The following is a 14946-nucleotide window of genomic DNA, read 5'->3' as shown; positions in this document are numbered from 1 at the left end:
CAAATTCAAAGGAGCTTGCTGAGGGGAAGGAGGAGGAAAAGTACAGCTACACAAAGCTGAGCCAGTCAGCCCTCTTTTTTTCCTTCTGTCTCTCTTTTGTGAGAGCAAATCGAATTGTGATACCTCATGAGCCAGCCTGTAATCAGTAACCAGTGAGCAAGTCCTCTGCACCTCACTGATCTGCTGCACTGGGTGAATGTAGGAGCACTGCTGCACCCTCAACACTAGTGTTGGTGTCACTTCAGGTTTTATTTTCCCCCTTTCCATCCAGTGGTATTGTGTATCTCTTCTGGGGTGGAGTGGGTTTGTTTCTTCTTTTCCTAAGGCTTTATTTTTATTAGTAGTGGTGTTAATGTAGATTAAGTATTTCACCTGAAAGAATCTCCAAGTTCCACTGCACCTCTCTGGAAGGGTCTTGCCCTTATGGAAATGCATAGCTACAGACAAGTAGGTGTGAAGATGACCACCCTCACCTTGGGAAGGATGGTCAGGTAGGAGAGAAAAATGCATTGTGGGGTTTTTTTTGTTAGCAAGTGGGTTTGGGGGTAGAGAAGAGCAGACATTTTCCACTTTTAAACCAGCCAAGCAAAATGACAAGTTCTGTAAGGTAGCACCAGCCCTCCAAAGGAAAGATCCTTTGCAGGAGTCACAAACAGTGCGAGGTGCAACACACTCACTCACTGTGTGACCCATCTAATGTGTCAGAACATCTGACACCTGACACCAGCAATAAACTCTCCTGCTCAGAACATATCAGCATGGGAGCTCTCAGGGGCTCAGAAACACCTCTTGGCCAAGTACACCTGGCTTTGGAGATCTTTTTTTTAACTCCTTATAGACAGGACTGCCAGTAGCCCTTCATTATTGCTTAGGAAAGGGTTTAAATCTTTTTCTCCTGGAATTTTGAATGTACAATGTTAAATGAAACTTCTCTGAGAAGGGACTGTGACACATGGAAAGGAATGTTCCACTGAGATGGTCAGAACTCCTACATAACCCCGTGGGGTTCAGCTTTATTGCAGCTCGTGCAAACTGGAGGCGAAATGGACTTTGTTGTTCTGATTTTTAAAGGAATTGGATCTGTGTTCCCTTTGTAAATGAAAGAGGATATAAATCTTTTTATTAAAAAAAAAACAAAATAGGAATATAAAGTAAAAATGTATGTCTGTATTTTTGGATCATGTGATAGATAATGGATATATTATTATAAATAAAGTATTTTTTGGGACGATGACCTACGAGAGCAGTGTTGTGGCGGCACAGGAGTCTTTCCTGGGGGGGGGGGGCGTTTCAGCATTCTCATGAGCCTAGCTCAAGAAAGGGCCCCTCTAATTTTGCACAGCACGTTCCCCCAAATACACAAACCTCAGAATTCTTCTCCAGTTAAGAGTTCCTCTTGATGGCCTTGGATGTTTTCTTACAGGCTTTGATGGCAGCTTCCAGCAGGGGCTAGGCGTTGTCAGTCTTTCAGCTCCTTTTCAAGGACGTGCTTTCTAGCAAGGCAGGCATTGTTTATGCAAAGTGGCCGGCTATGCACCATAAAGATGCCCATCAGTGGTCTTCTCTTAGAAGACCAACGCAGTGTATTTCAGAGAACTGTTTTCCCTTGGAAAAGACCTTCAAGATCACCGAGTTCAACCTAAGACCACCCTGTCCACTCTACGATGTCCTGAAGTGTCATGTCCACATGTGTTTTCAAACACCTCCAGGGCTGGTGACTCCACCTCCTCCCTGAGCAGCTTGTTTCAATGCCTGACCACTCTCGCAGCAAAATTTTCCTGATCTCCAACCTAAACCTTCCCTGGTGCAACTTGAGGTCATTTCTCTCATCCTATCACTTGTTACATGGGAGAAAAGACTCCTCTCAGAGAATAGTAGAGATCCAAAAGGTCTCCCTTCAGCCTCCTTTTCTCCAGACTAAACAACCCCAGTTCCTTCAGTCACTCCTCACTAGACTCCCACAGCCTTCACCAGTTTCATTGCTCTTTCTGGACATGCTCCAGCACTTCAATGTCCTTGGAGTCAGGGCCCCAAAACTGAACCCAGTATTCAAAGTGTGTCCTCACCAGAGGTGAGTGCAGGGGGACAATCACTGCCCTGGTCCTGCTGGCCACACTATTGCTGATCCAAGCTAGGATGCCGTTGGCCACCTTGGCCACCCGGGCACACACTGGCTCATGTTCAGCTGGATATCAACCAGGTCCCTTTCTGGCTGGGCAATTCCCAGCCACTCTGCTCCAAGCCTGGAGAGTCCATGGGGTTGTTGTGACCCAAGTGCAGGATCTAGCACTTGGCCATCGATCATTTGCTATCGATCAGCACCACCGTCCACAGCGTCGCTACGAGCCACATTTCCCCGGTCGCACTCGGCTATCAGCAGGAAGAGCCGCCGCCGTGGCAGCCCGGGGCTGCGCTGCTGGGGGCGCTGCCGGCGCCGCCGCCCGCTGACGCCTGCGCGCAGGGCTGCGGGACGCGGCCGCCTGTGGGGCGGTGCCGGCCGGAAGCGGCCCCGGCTGAAGCGCTGCCAGGGCTGCGCCAGGCCTGAAGGTGCAAAGCTCGGGAGCTGGGAGGGGTGCGTGAGGCTGCCGTGTGCCCGCGGGGGCTTGACCAGTGGCTGGGTCCCAGCGGGCGGGAGGGAGAGCTGCTGCCGGAGGGTACGCCACGGGCATTCCCCCCGGGTACGGCCTGGCGGTCACACGGAAAGTTCCCCTCCCCGGGTATCGCCTGCTTATCGCACGTTGAGTTTTCCCCACCTACCCACCCCGTTTTCACACGTAGAGCAGCCCATTTCCAGCTCCTCCCACACTGGGAGCCAAGCTCGGTGCTTCCTCCGGGGCAGGACTCCCCAGCGCCCGGGGAGCGGCGGGGAGGGAGGGAGCGAGCGAAGCTTTTGCCTTTCAGGGTGCCGATGGGGGCGTCCTGTGCGGGCTGCCGCCGCCTGCTGTGGAGCCGCCGGCCTCGGCTGGGGTGGCTGACGAGCTTCCCGGTTAGAGCCGTGGGGCAGCGGAGCACGGCTGCGGGCCCGGGTGCGGGCTGCGGCCCGGGGAGCCGCCGGGCTCTGCACGCCGCCCGCCCCGGCTGCCAGCAGGTCGCGCTGACCAGCGAGCGCTACGGCCTGCAGCGCCTGCCCTTCGCCCACCTCACCCGCAGCGACATGGCCTTTTTTGAGCGCCTCCTGCCAGGCAGAGTCATCACAGACCCCGAGGAGCTGAAGCAGTTTAATGTGGACTGGCTGAAATCAGTCCGAGGTACGTGGTATGACAGCTTGCTTGTTTGGGGTTTTGGTAAAGCCTCTGCCTCTCCTCATGTACAAGAATGAAAAGACAGCCAAAGAAAATCCCGTCTTTACTTCCAGAGACCACATCTTTGCAGACCAAGACAAGTTTTCCACATAGAAATTCTTCCCTTGAGAGTTACCTAATAATAACAGAATCATAGAATTGTTTCGGTTGGAAAAGACTTCTAAGATCAGTCGAGTCCAACCATCAACCCAGCACCACCGTGGCCATTAAACCATGCCCTAAAGTGCCACCTCCACAATTTCCCTTAACACCTCCAGCCAGTGGCGATGACCACCATCTCCCTGGGCAGCCTGTTCCGGTGTCTGACCGCTCTGTCGGCAAAGAAATTGTTCCTGATCTCCAACCTGAACCTCCCCTGGTACAATTTCAGGCCATTTGCTCTCATTCTATCACCTGATACTAGTGAGAGGAGACCACTCCCACCTCTCTCCAACCTCCTCTTAGGGTATTGTAGAGAGCAATGAGGTCTCCCCTCAGCCTTTTCTGGAGCCTAAACAACTCCTAGTTCCCTCAGCCACTTGTCACCACACCTGTTCTCCAGATCCTTTGCGGTTTCGTTGCTGTTCTCTGGACATGTTCCAGTGTGTCTGGATCTGGTAATCTTTGTGGGGTCTGTTTGTTTGTTTAATCTAAGCCCTGCTAACTTGCTAATTAGTATTTTTTCCTGAAACAGGCTGATTCAGTTAACAGTTTTTGCTGAGCCTCAGAAAACTTAGTGGTGTGGGCTTTCTGTTGCTCTTTGTCAAAGATTTCATGGGAATATAAAAGCCTTTCCCGTCACCCCTTCTGGTAACCATGTCTGCAGAATCACAGTATGCTGGGGGTTGCAAGGGACCTTGAGATCACCTAGTCCAACCCTGCTGCTAAGGCAAGGTACAGGCAAAGTCTGTACAGTGCTTTAAGGGAGAACCCACTACTGGGCTCTTTTGGACATCTTGCTTTACCACTTTTTCCTTTCTGATCTCTGTATACCCCACAGCTTGTCTTGAGAGTCCTTTGCTTTCATTGCAGGCTGTAGCAAGCTTATGTTGAAGCCACAGACAACAGCAGAGGTGTCTCAGGTTCTCAGGTAAGGTGCACCTTTTCTGCTGGGCTTTGTGGGGAGGAGACTTGGGTTGGGTCAAGGAGGATCCAGCAGGTGGAGAAGGGAACTCCCAGATGTTTAGCTGTGCAGGAGCTTGAGTAAGTTTGGAGTGGATGTGATGGGTGGTGCTTGGCAGGGCTATCAAAGACTGGAAGGTGAAGCAGCAGAAACTGAAATGCACATTGCCCACATTGCCTCCATTGCCTATGTCTCCTGAGGGGTGGAGGGGGGCTGTCTCAAACCACTGCCAGAGCTCATCTGTCAGGGCCCACTGAGGAAGCCAGGTTGTTAACAGAGACTGCTACATAAACAGCTTATGCCTAAGTTTTGCTTTCTCCCTTTTGCAGCAGAACTGCCCCTTGCTGACAATTTAATCATTAGGTTAAAGGCTGCTTCATTTTAAGGGGCACTGAGCACTCTTGTAACAGTAGACATCCACATGGAGGTGAAACTCTTCTGATGACCTGGGCTATGGCCTTCAAATGCATAAGGCTTGAGAAACCTTTCTCCTTCCAGGTACTGCTATGAGAGGAACCTGGCAGTGAACCCACAGGGTGGTAACACAGGCCTTGTTGGGGGCAGTGTCCCTGTCTTTGATGAAATCATTCTCTCCACTGCCCTCATGAACCGGATCATCAGCTTTGACAAGGTGTCTGGTAAATATCATGGAGATGTGAGGCACAGGGGTGACCCCCAGCCCTAAACCAGCTCTCTTCCTGGGAGACAGTAACTCAGTCTTCTGGTTGGAAAAGACTTTAAGATCATTGAGTCCAACCATAACCTAACATCTCCCTGTACAGAACTGTTAGACCATAGCCCTAAGCATCCCATTCAAACAAAATGTCTTCTAAACACCTCCAGGAATGATGACTCCACCACCTCCCTGGGCAGCCTGTTCCAGTGCCCAGTGACCCTTTTGATGAAGAGATTTTTCCTGATATCCACCCTAAACCTCCTCAGGTGCAGCTTGAGGCCATTTCCTCTGGCTCTATCACTTGTTACTCAGGAGAAAAGATTGGCCCCCACCTGGCTACAGCCTCCTTTCAGGGAGTTGCAGAGGGTGAGAAAGACTCCCCTCAATCTCCTCCAGGCTGAACAACCCCTGCTCCCTTGGCCATTCCTCACAGGACCTGTTCTCCAGATGCCTCACCAGTTTCATTGTCCTTCTCTGGACACACTTGTTACTTGGGAGAAAAGACTCCTTTCAGTGAGTAGTAGAGAGCCAGAAGGTCTCCCTTCAGCCTCCTTTTCTCCAGACTAAACAACCCCAGTTCCCTCAGTCACTCCTCACTACACCCCCACACCCTTCACCAGTTTCATTGTCTTCTGGACACACGCCAGCACCTCAGTGTCCTTCTTGGAGTCAGGGCCCCAAAACTGAACCCAGTACTCAAGGTGTGGCCTCACCCGTGCTGAGTACAGGGGAGCAATCACTGCCCTAGTCCTGCTGGCCACACTATTGCTGATCCAGGCCAGGTTGCTGCTGGCCTTCTTCACCACCTGGGCACATACTGGCTCATCTTCAGCTGCTGTTGTTCCACACCCCTGGGTCTTTCTCTGCTGGGCAGTTTCCAGCCACTCTGCCCCAAGTCTGGAGCATCCATGGGGGTGTTGTGACCCAAGTGCAGGACCCCTAGCACTTGGTTTCATTGAATCTCATACCTTGCCCATCAATCCAGCCTGTCCAGATCTCTCTGCCTTTCTGCCCTCCAGCAGACCAACACTCCCTCCTAGCTTAGTGTCATCTGCAAACTTGCTGAGGGTGCCTCCCTCCCCTTGTCGAGGTCATTGAGGAAGGTGTTAAATAAAACTGGCCCCAGCCATGCAGAACTGAGTTAGGATGTTTGTGTTGCAGGCATCCTCGTCTGCCAAGCTGGCTGCATCCTAGAGAAGCTCAACGAGTACCTGGAGCAGCAGGGGTTTATCGTGCCTCTTGACCTAGGGGCAAAAGGCAGCTGCCATATCGGTGGCAATGTGGCCACGAACGCTGGAGGCTTACGGCTCTTGAGATATGGCTCCCTCCGGGGGACAGTGCTGGGACTGGAAGTGGTAAGGACAGTACCTGACACTTCCCTTCTGTGTTTAAACCTCTGCTGCTTACAGCGTCCTGCTGTTCTAGCCCTTAGCTATCCCTTATGCAGAAAAGTTCCTCTCCAGGCTTCCCCTCTTAGCTTTTCCTTGTGTGACCTTTGAGAAGGTTCAGCAAGTGTTATGTTATTGCCACCATAGTTTCCAGCTTCCACTTCCATCCTCAGTGACAGAAATTACATGACATGGTTTGCTAATGCAGAGAAGTGAAGAGAGATTATTGATCCCAGGTTAGCTGCATAGGGTTGATCCCTCTCTGGAGCAGTGCATCTCTGGAACCATTCTGCTCCATCCATCCTGCAGCCCTCTCTTCCTAGTGGCTGCTCAACTTTTCATGGAGCTATCAGTTTGGGTTTGTTTGGCTGCTAGTTTTCCTCTAGAGTCTTTTCTGTTTCTCAGCTTGCTTCTGTCCCTACAGGACTGTGCCTCTGTGTCTAAAGACTGGGAATTAGGGGTTCTGAAAGATTCTGGGGCTTGGAGCTCATAGGAAATAAATTGGGTAGGTAACAGAAGCCTGGTTTGATTTTATTGTGTCAGCCCAGGCAGAGCTTTTGTCTGTCAGGTTAGTCCCTGTCAGAACAGCCTATAATAACATTTAGAGACATTCAGCCTTGCTTGAAGGCTCAAGTGTTAGAGGGCTTACTTCATCCTGGCTAGCAATGTCGACTGTTTCAGACAGTGTGCCTTGTCTCTGTTGAGTAATGGGAGCTAGGGCTGCAAAGAATGGCTGCTCCTCACCACCAGTGGTATGAAAAAGCAGAGCAAACTTGATCTTCTGTTTTATGCTTGTTCTGCTGGAACATATGCAAACAGCATTGTAAAAAGAGGAGGCTCAGGGAAGACTCAGGTAGGATGTAGAGGGTTGGAAGAGCTGGGAGTGGAGGAAGAGTGGCAAGGCTGTGGGAAGAGATTGCTGCTGGTGCCCACTGCCCAAGGCTGGTGGCAGCTTTCCCTCAGCTTGGTAGTGGACAGGCTTATGGCAGCAGGTTCCTCTGTGTGCTTTGACTGGGTGTCTGTGCTGGCACAGGTGCTGCCTGATGGCTCAGCTCTGGACTGCTTGGCCTCGCTGCGCAAAGACAACACAGGCTATGATCTGAAGCAGCTTTTCATCGGCTCCGAGGGGACCTTGGGAGTTATCACTGCTGTCTCCATACTGTGTCCTCAGAAGCCTAAAGCTGTGAATCTGGCATTCCTAGGTAGGAGCTGATACTAACAATGTCACACCTGAATCCAAAGGCTGAGGAGGGAGTACCTGGAATAGTGTGTCCAGTTTGGGGCTCCCCAATTCAAGAGAGACAGGGATCTGCTGGAGAGAGTCCAGCTGTGAGAGAGCTGTGAGGATGATGAAGGGTCTGGAACATCTCTCCTGTGAGGAAAGACTCAGAGACCTGGGGCTGTTTAGTCTAGGGAAAAGATGGCTGAGAGGGGATCTTATTAATATCCATAAATATCTGGGGAGTGGGTGTCAAGATGAAGGTTCCAGGCGCTTTTCAGTGGTGCCCAGTGATAGGACAAGGAGCAGTGGGTACAAGCTGGAACACAGGAAGTTCCACCTCAACATGAGGAGAAACTTCTTTGCTGTGAGGGTGACAGAGCCCTGGAGCAGGCTGCCCAGAGAGGTTGTGGAGTCTCCTGTATGACCTGCCCTAGCTTATCCTGCTCTGGCAGCAGGGTGGGACTCAATTATCTCTGGAGCTCCCTTTCAACCCCTACCATTCTGTGAGATGAGTGGACTCCAAGTGCTGACAGACACATCTAATCTGTGCAGTGGACTCTAGAATTTGTCTGAACTCTCACAGTGGCCTTTAAATGTCTCTTAGATTGCCTTTTGCCTTTGCTGAGAACCGAAGATGGGGCAGACATTTTGGTGTGAGCTGTCTTTGAGTGTTCAAGAGGTCCTTGCCACAGCAAAAGTGAATTGCTGTATCCTCCTGTTGTTCTTCTCTGAAACCTTTAGCAGCTCAAACCATTACAGGAGCTCCTGCTCTAAAGCCATGGAGGGTAGCAGTTTACATATCCTGGAAATGAGAATGATGAATACTGACAGACTTCTCATCTTAGAAGGGTTGGGGGGGTGGGGGGTGGCTGGCTGTATTTTGTTCCTGATTCCTCTCTCTGTTCTCTCCAAAGGGTGCCAGAGTTTTGCTAATGTCCTGGAAACATTTACAACCTGCAGAGCCATGCTGGGAGAGATTTTGTCTGCCTATGAGTTCATGGATGAGAAGTGCATGGAATTGGTTGAGAGGTATCTCAAGCTGTCCAACCCAGTGACAGGTACCAGTGTCATTCAGGCTGCAGACAGAGACATTGTGTTATATATACCTATATAGATAATGTCAATGTCTGTGTGTGTTCACCCCTCACAGTTTTGTACCCAGCACTGAATTCCAAACATGTTTGGTGGAAGACTTTAAAGATAAGACTTTTTACTGGTCTTTGTTCCCACAGAACTGGATGTTTTCTGGAAGGCAGTGGCTAGGTAAAGGGTTGAGCTTACCCCAGCTCCTCTCAAAATGTGCCAAGCTTGGGGAAAAGCTCCAGGACCTGTGGTAAATTCCTGTGTTTTCATCACCCCAGAGCATCTGTTTATTCTTGTGCCAGGGGAGGTTTAGATTGGCTATTAGGGAAAATTTCTTTCCTGCAAGAGTGCTCAGGCATTGGAACAGGCTGCCCAGGGAGGTGGTGGAGTCACCATCCCTGGAGGTGTTCAACAAGTGTGTGGATGTGGAGCTTCAGGATACAGTTTAGTGGTCGTGGTAGTTAGGTTGCCATTGAGGTTTGCATTAAGGTTTGCAACCTTAATGATTCTCTGATTCTGTTCTCCCTCACTTTCAGGCAGTCCTTTTTATGTTTTAATTGAAACCTCAGGCTCCAATTCCACCCATGATGAAGAAAAATTGAACAACTTCCTAGAAAAGACCATGACTTCTGGTTTGGTCACTGATGGAACTGTGGCAACAGATGACAAGAAAATAAAGGCATGTAATTGTGTGCACATCTCTTTGCCATGAGCCTCTGCTTGGATTTGCATTTTTAACAGGGCAGTGTTAAGACTGCTGTTAGTAGCAATGTCCCTGAGAGATCTGGTAGCTTATTGGGCATACTGAGTAGGAATGCTCAGGGAGAATGCTTAACACTGCTGACTCTTCCCAGAAGGGCTGAGTGTTTGGATTTTCAGTGGCTGTTTTCCCCTCTAAAACCATCAGGATAATCAATTGCATCTGTCAGTGGTTGCTAGGGTAGGAACCCAAAATGCCTACAACCACTTGAATCCAGAAGCTGAGTTGTCAGCAAGGCCAGGAGCAAGCAATCCTGTAGGTCAGTGTCACAGGGTGTTAGTGCCAGAAAGCGTGGTCCCAGGGGACAAGGTGGCCACAGAGAGTCTTAGTGCAAGGGACAGCGATTTTCGTGCCTGCCCCGTGAACATGAGTGTTTATACCAGCCCATGTTCTGGCCAGCCCCAGCTCCCAAACCAGCCCCTGCAGTTCAGTGGAGGAGCCACATCCCTGCTTCTTGGGAGACCCAAACCAGCTTTGGAGAGAGTTGGCATGGCTGTGTTCTGCCTGGCTTGGGGAGTTGGTGTGTCACTGCGCTGCACCGTGCTGCCGAGAAGGCAGCGGTGCTAGCTTCAGGGGGCGGAGCGCAGCCAGGGAGGTGGTGATGTTACATGCAAGGAATCAAGGCTCTCCTTCCCTCCATGCCACTAAGCACTTGCTTTATTTGGTCTTCTTTGATTGATCAGACGCTGTGGAGCCTGCGGGAGAGGATCACAGAGGCCCTCACTCATGATGGCTACGTCTACAAGTACGACCTCTCCCTCCCTGTGGCACAGCTGTATGAGCTTGTGACTGACATGAGGGCTCGGCTGGGACAGGGTGCCAAGAACGTGGTGGGCTATGGCCATTTGGGTAAGTGTGGATGCTGGGAAAGGAGGTGATTGCTCCTTAGTGTTTCAGGTTTTGCTGTCCAGCTTCCTAGGAGTTTTAAGTGTTGGTTTTTAGATTGGGGAGAGGCATAGACTAAAGAGTAGAGTGCTGATAGGAGGTGGGGTAAAGATCTTGGGGTTTGAATTTCACTGCTTTCAGAGTGTATTCCATGTATTAATGGCAGGTTGCTAGCCAGCCAGCCACTGAGCTGGTCATTTGTACCTTTTTGCTCTGTACTTCCTAGTTAAGTATGTAGGTTGTTTAACTGGAGCTTCAGTTTGATTGATGTACTTGGCAGCTGGGTAGATAACCATTTTTTTTTGCCCAGAGTGGTTAGTTGTGTTGGAAATGAGCTGTGCTGCACCTAGGTGGGGCAATCCTTGATACCAACACAGGCTGGGGGATGATAAGATTGAGAGGAGCCCTGCAGAAAAGGACTTGGGGGTGCTGGTGGATAAAAGTTGAACATGAGCCAGCAATGAGCACTGGCAGCCCAGAAGGCCAATGGCATCCTGGGATGCATCAAAAGAAGCATGGCCAGCAGATGGAGAGAGGTGATGCTGCCGCTCCGTTCTCTCTGCTCTGCTGAGACCTCACCTGGAGTGCTGTGTCCAGGGGTTTGGAGCATCTCTGCTGTGAAGACAAGCTGAGGGAGCTGGAGTTGTTCAGCCTGGAAGGCTGAAGGGGCAGAGCCTTCACCAGCCTGAAGAGAACACTCTGGGGACACCTAATAGTGGCCTTCCAGTACCTGAAGGGGGCCTCCAGGAAGACTGGAGAGGGACTGTTTCCAAAGGCCTGGAGTGATAGGATGAGGGGCAATGGTTTCAAACTACAGAAGAGCAGATTTAGATTGGATGTTAGGAACAAGTTCTTCACCATGAGGGTGATGGAACACTGGAGGAGGTTGCCCAGGGAGGCAGTTGAGGCCCCATCCCTGGAGACATTCAAGGTGAGGCTCAACAAGGGTCTGGGCAACCTGATGTAGTGGAGGATGTCCCTGCTGACTGCAGGGGGGTTGGAGGTCCCTTCCAACCCAAACTATTCTGTGATTTTATTCTGAGAAATCAGTTTTGTCTGAGCCATTAACCCTCCAAAAGAGAGTGATAAAGGTAGCACAGCAAGGCCAGTGCATTTGTCAGAATGCTTTGAAACTGATTTGATGTTCCAGGCAGGTGAACTCTTGCCTTAGCAGAGCTGCTCTGTTTGAAAAATCAAAGCAAAAGGAACAGGACAGTCCTCAGCACACTTGATTTGAGACCATTTGAAAGACATGGAAGGGCAAGTCTGTACAACAAGGGCTGCCTTTAGTCTGCAGGATTAAGCTGTGTTAATCACAGCCAGAGGAGTCAACCCCAGGAAGAGGGTCCAGAGTTAGGAGTAAGTTGCATGCTTAAGCAAATACCATCTGCTTAAGCAAATACCATCACAGACAGCTGGCAGGAGGAGAAGATGTTCTGCCTGTTTTGTTTCTGTTGACACAGTGTCACAAAGTACATTTAAAACATTGCACAAATACAATATGGAGAGAAAGGGGTGAAGGACCATACTAAAACCTGATGATCATTCTCAAGTGCCACTGGGGAAGTCTCTGCTATGGCACCTTGGTAATGGGTCAATAATTAAGGCAGAGAGGTGGTTTGCATGTTAAAACTGCAAGAGTTGGAATGTGAAGGTAGCTCAACGCTGAACACTTCCTCAAGCATTGTACTGAAAGCACAGAAAGCCCCAAGGATTCTGCTGGCATGATCTGTGCCTGGAGGGGCTGATGTTTGTAGGACAGTGAGCTTGTCCTTTTTTGCAGTTGGGAGACAAAGAAAGGCACTGCTGTAAGAGTCCAGGGAGGAGGCAGGAATGAGTTTGCATTGCAGGGGCACTGTGTTTTGCTTACAGGCTCACCTCTGCAATCTTTTCTTCCAGGAGATGGAAACTTGCACCTGAACATCACAGCAGAGTCCTATAGCCATTCCCTGCTGGACGCCATCGAGCCCTTTGTGTACGAGTGGACGGCGAGGCACAGCGGCAGCATCAGTGCAGAGCACGGGCTGGGCTTCAAGAAGAAGCACTTCATTCACTACAGCAAACCCAGCCAGGCAATCCTCCTAATGCAGCGTTTCAAAGCCATGCTAGACCCCAAAGGCATCCTCAACCCCTACAAGATGCTGCCCTCCAGGCCCTGAGAGCAGCAGCCGCTGCCGAGCAGCGAGCAAGTACCAGCAGCAGGTACCAGCACGTGAGGATGACAGCTCCAGGTCCATTAGCTTCATAATAGCCAGAGACAGACTGATCAAGCAAGCACCTGGGATGCTCTCTGGTTTATTTTCTTTAGTGCAATAAAACAAGGAATGTGGTTCCTCTGTTAGGGGTGCCTGCTCGTTCTGCAGAACAGCACATTGCTGGTTTGGACCATGTGGGTGCCCTGTTTGGTCTGAACGTTGACACCAAGCATGCATCTGGAGCTATTCCAGCTCTCTTTTCCCCTTGACTTGCTCTGGTTCATTAGTGAAGTGGCATCAGCCAGAGAAGGCATTTGCTCACATAAGCAGCTGAATAAGAGCAAACAGTGTGCCCAGGTGGCCAGGAAAGCCAGTGGCATCCTGGCTTGTAGTAGAAGTCCTGTGTCCAGCAGGAGCAGGGAGGTGATTGTCCCCTTGTACTCAGCTCTGGTGAGGCCACACCTCGTGTTCATTTTTGGGCACCTCAGTACAAGAGAGATGTGGAGGTGCTGGAGTGAGTGCAGAGGAGGGCAACAAAGATGGTGAAGGGCCTGGAGAATAAATCTTATGAGGAGCAGCTGAAGGAGCTGGGGCTGCTTGGTTTGAAAAAGAGGAGGCTGAGGGGAGACCTCATTGCTCTCTACAGCTACCTGAAAGGACATCGTGGAGAGGTTGGTGCTGGTCTCTTCTCCCAGGTAATTAGTGATAGAACAAGAGGGAATGGCCTCAAGCTATGACTGGGTAGGTTTAGACTAGACAGTAGGGAAAAAAAATTCACAGAAAGAGTGTTGAGGCATTGGAATGAGCTGCCCAGGGAGGTGGTTGAGTCACCAACGCTGGATGTGTTTAAAGGTCGTTTAGCTGTGGTGCTTGGGGCTATGGTTTGGGGGTGACCCTTGTAGAGTAGGCTTACTGGTTGGACTTGGTGATCCTGAGGGTCTTTTCCTACCTGAATGTTTCTGTGATTCTGTGACTTGGGGAATGCAAATAAAGTGTCAGAGGCACTGGAGAAGAACCTGTGCGTAATATACCACCACCTTCAAGCTCTTCCTCCCTTCTTTTGATCTAATGCTTTTCCAAAAGCCTACAGCAGCATCAAGTTATGGCCTCTTTAGTGATGCCACCAGCAGGCTGTCCACAGTGGGCATCAGTCTTGTCCAACATACAGCACACAGGTACAGGTTTGCAGTTCTGGAGTGACTGGCTGGAGAAGAGAGGGTGCTGGGTAGTGTCCATTGGAAGAGAAATGCCATCAGGCTGAGGGAAGGAGTCTCAGGACCCCTGCCTGGCAGGGGGTCAGGCTTCAGGTATGCTATTCACTGAATCATAGAAACACAGAATGGTTTGGGCTGGAAAGGACCTTAAAGGTCCTCCAGTTCCAACCCCCATGGGTAGGGACAACTCTTTCTAGGTCAGGTTGCTCAAGGCCCTATCCAGCCTGCCTTTAAACACTTCCAGGCATGAAGCCTCCTGTTCCAATGTCTCACCATTCCCACAGTGAATTCTTTCTTCCTAATCTCCAGTGTAAATCTGCCCCACTCAAGCTTCAATCCATTTGTATCCAAAGGAAGCAGGTGACTGGGAGAAGCCCAGGGATTTGCCAAGGTAAGTCGTGTCACTAACCTGACCACCTCCCACAGCTGAAGATCATTTCCTGCTTGCACAGGGAGAGCAGCAGGTGTTTGCCTGGATGTCAGCAAAGCACTCAGCATCATTTCCCACAGCCTTCTGGCCAAGGCATGGACCAGATGGGTGTTCTGTGAGATGTGTGGGGAGCTGGTTCAGAGGTTGTGCTCAGAGTTTTTACTCAGGAGTGCTGGTTTGGGAGGCCTCACTGCATTCCGCGGAGGCTAGGAGAGGTGCTTGTCTTACCCAGTAGCTGTCTTCTCCCTTGCTGGTCTCAAGTGATTTCTGCTCCTCCACGGTGCAGTGACAGAGGTAAGTCCATCCAGGGCCTTTTTCTTGGGAGAAAATCATCCTGAGCTGTTTGTCTTCTTGTTTTGAAGAGAACACTGCCTCCACAAGCTTGTGAGCTGTGGAACTGCATGAGGGGTGATGGCTTACACTCAGCACTGTGTTGCAAGACCCTTCACAATACAGTTCAAAGTCACAGCTCCTTCAACTCAGCTGCACAGATGCTTCTAACAGCAATCCCTCTGTATGTTACAGGACCTCCTGTGCCCTCGGGTATCTTCCATGCCACTCCCTCTTTCTCTCTGCCATCAGTGATGAGTACCAGTTGGAGAGGAGCTGATGATCTTGTGGGGTTAAGCAGAGCTGGTGTCCTTAGCAGAGAGGAGGCAGGGGGTGAAATGCAGCCAGCCTGTGGTAAT

At 50.6% G+C, this 14946-nt stretch overlaps 1 protein-coding gene across 1 annotated transcript; it reads left to right on the top strand.

Annotated features, from left to right (window-relative positions):
* The first annotated feature begins 2883 nt into the window (after nt 1–2883).
* On the top strand, nt 2884–13228 carry D2HGDH (D-2-hydroxyglutarate dehydrogenase). The gene is made up of 9 exons (XM_009899472.2): nt 2884–3248; nt 4314–4371; nt 4903–5042; nt 6242–6435; nt 7502–7670; nt 8605–8748; nt 9310–9452; nt 10217–10382; nt 12318–13228. Exons 1-9 carry the CDS (start codon nt 2909–2911, stop codon nt 12575–12577), a joined length of 1614 nt encoding a protein of 537 aa, XP_009897774.2. The 5' UTR covers nt 2884–2908; the 3' UTR covers nt 12578–13228.
* The last annotated feature ends 1718 nt before the right edge of the window (nt 13229–14946 follow it).

This window comes from Dryobates pubescens, chromosome 13 (genome assembly GCF_014839835.1).
Source record: "Dryobates pubescens isolate bDryPub1 chromosome 13, bDryPub1.pri, whole genome shotgun sequence".
NCBI lineage: Eukaryota > Metazoa > Chordata > Aves > Piciformes > Picidae > Dryobates > Dryobates pubescens.
This window is presented reverse-complemented; position numbering and strand designations above follow the sequence as displayed.

Coding starts and splice junctions, on each gene's coding strand:
- D2HGDH (XM_009899472.2), top strand. CDS start 2,909: ATGGGGGCGTCCTGTGCGGGCTGCCGCCGCCTGCTGTGGAGCCGCCGG. Junction 5,043..6,241: donor CAGCTTTGACAAGGTGTCTG/GTAAATATCATG, acceptor TTTGTGTTGCAG/GCATCCTCGTCTGCCAAGCT. Junction 7,671..8,604: donor TGTGAATCTGGCATTCCTAG/GTAGGAGCTGAT, acceptor TTCTCTCCAAAG/GGTGCCAGAGTTTTGCTAAT.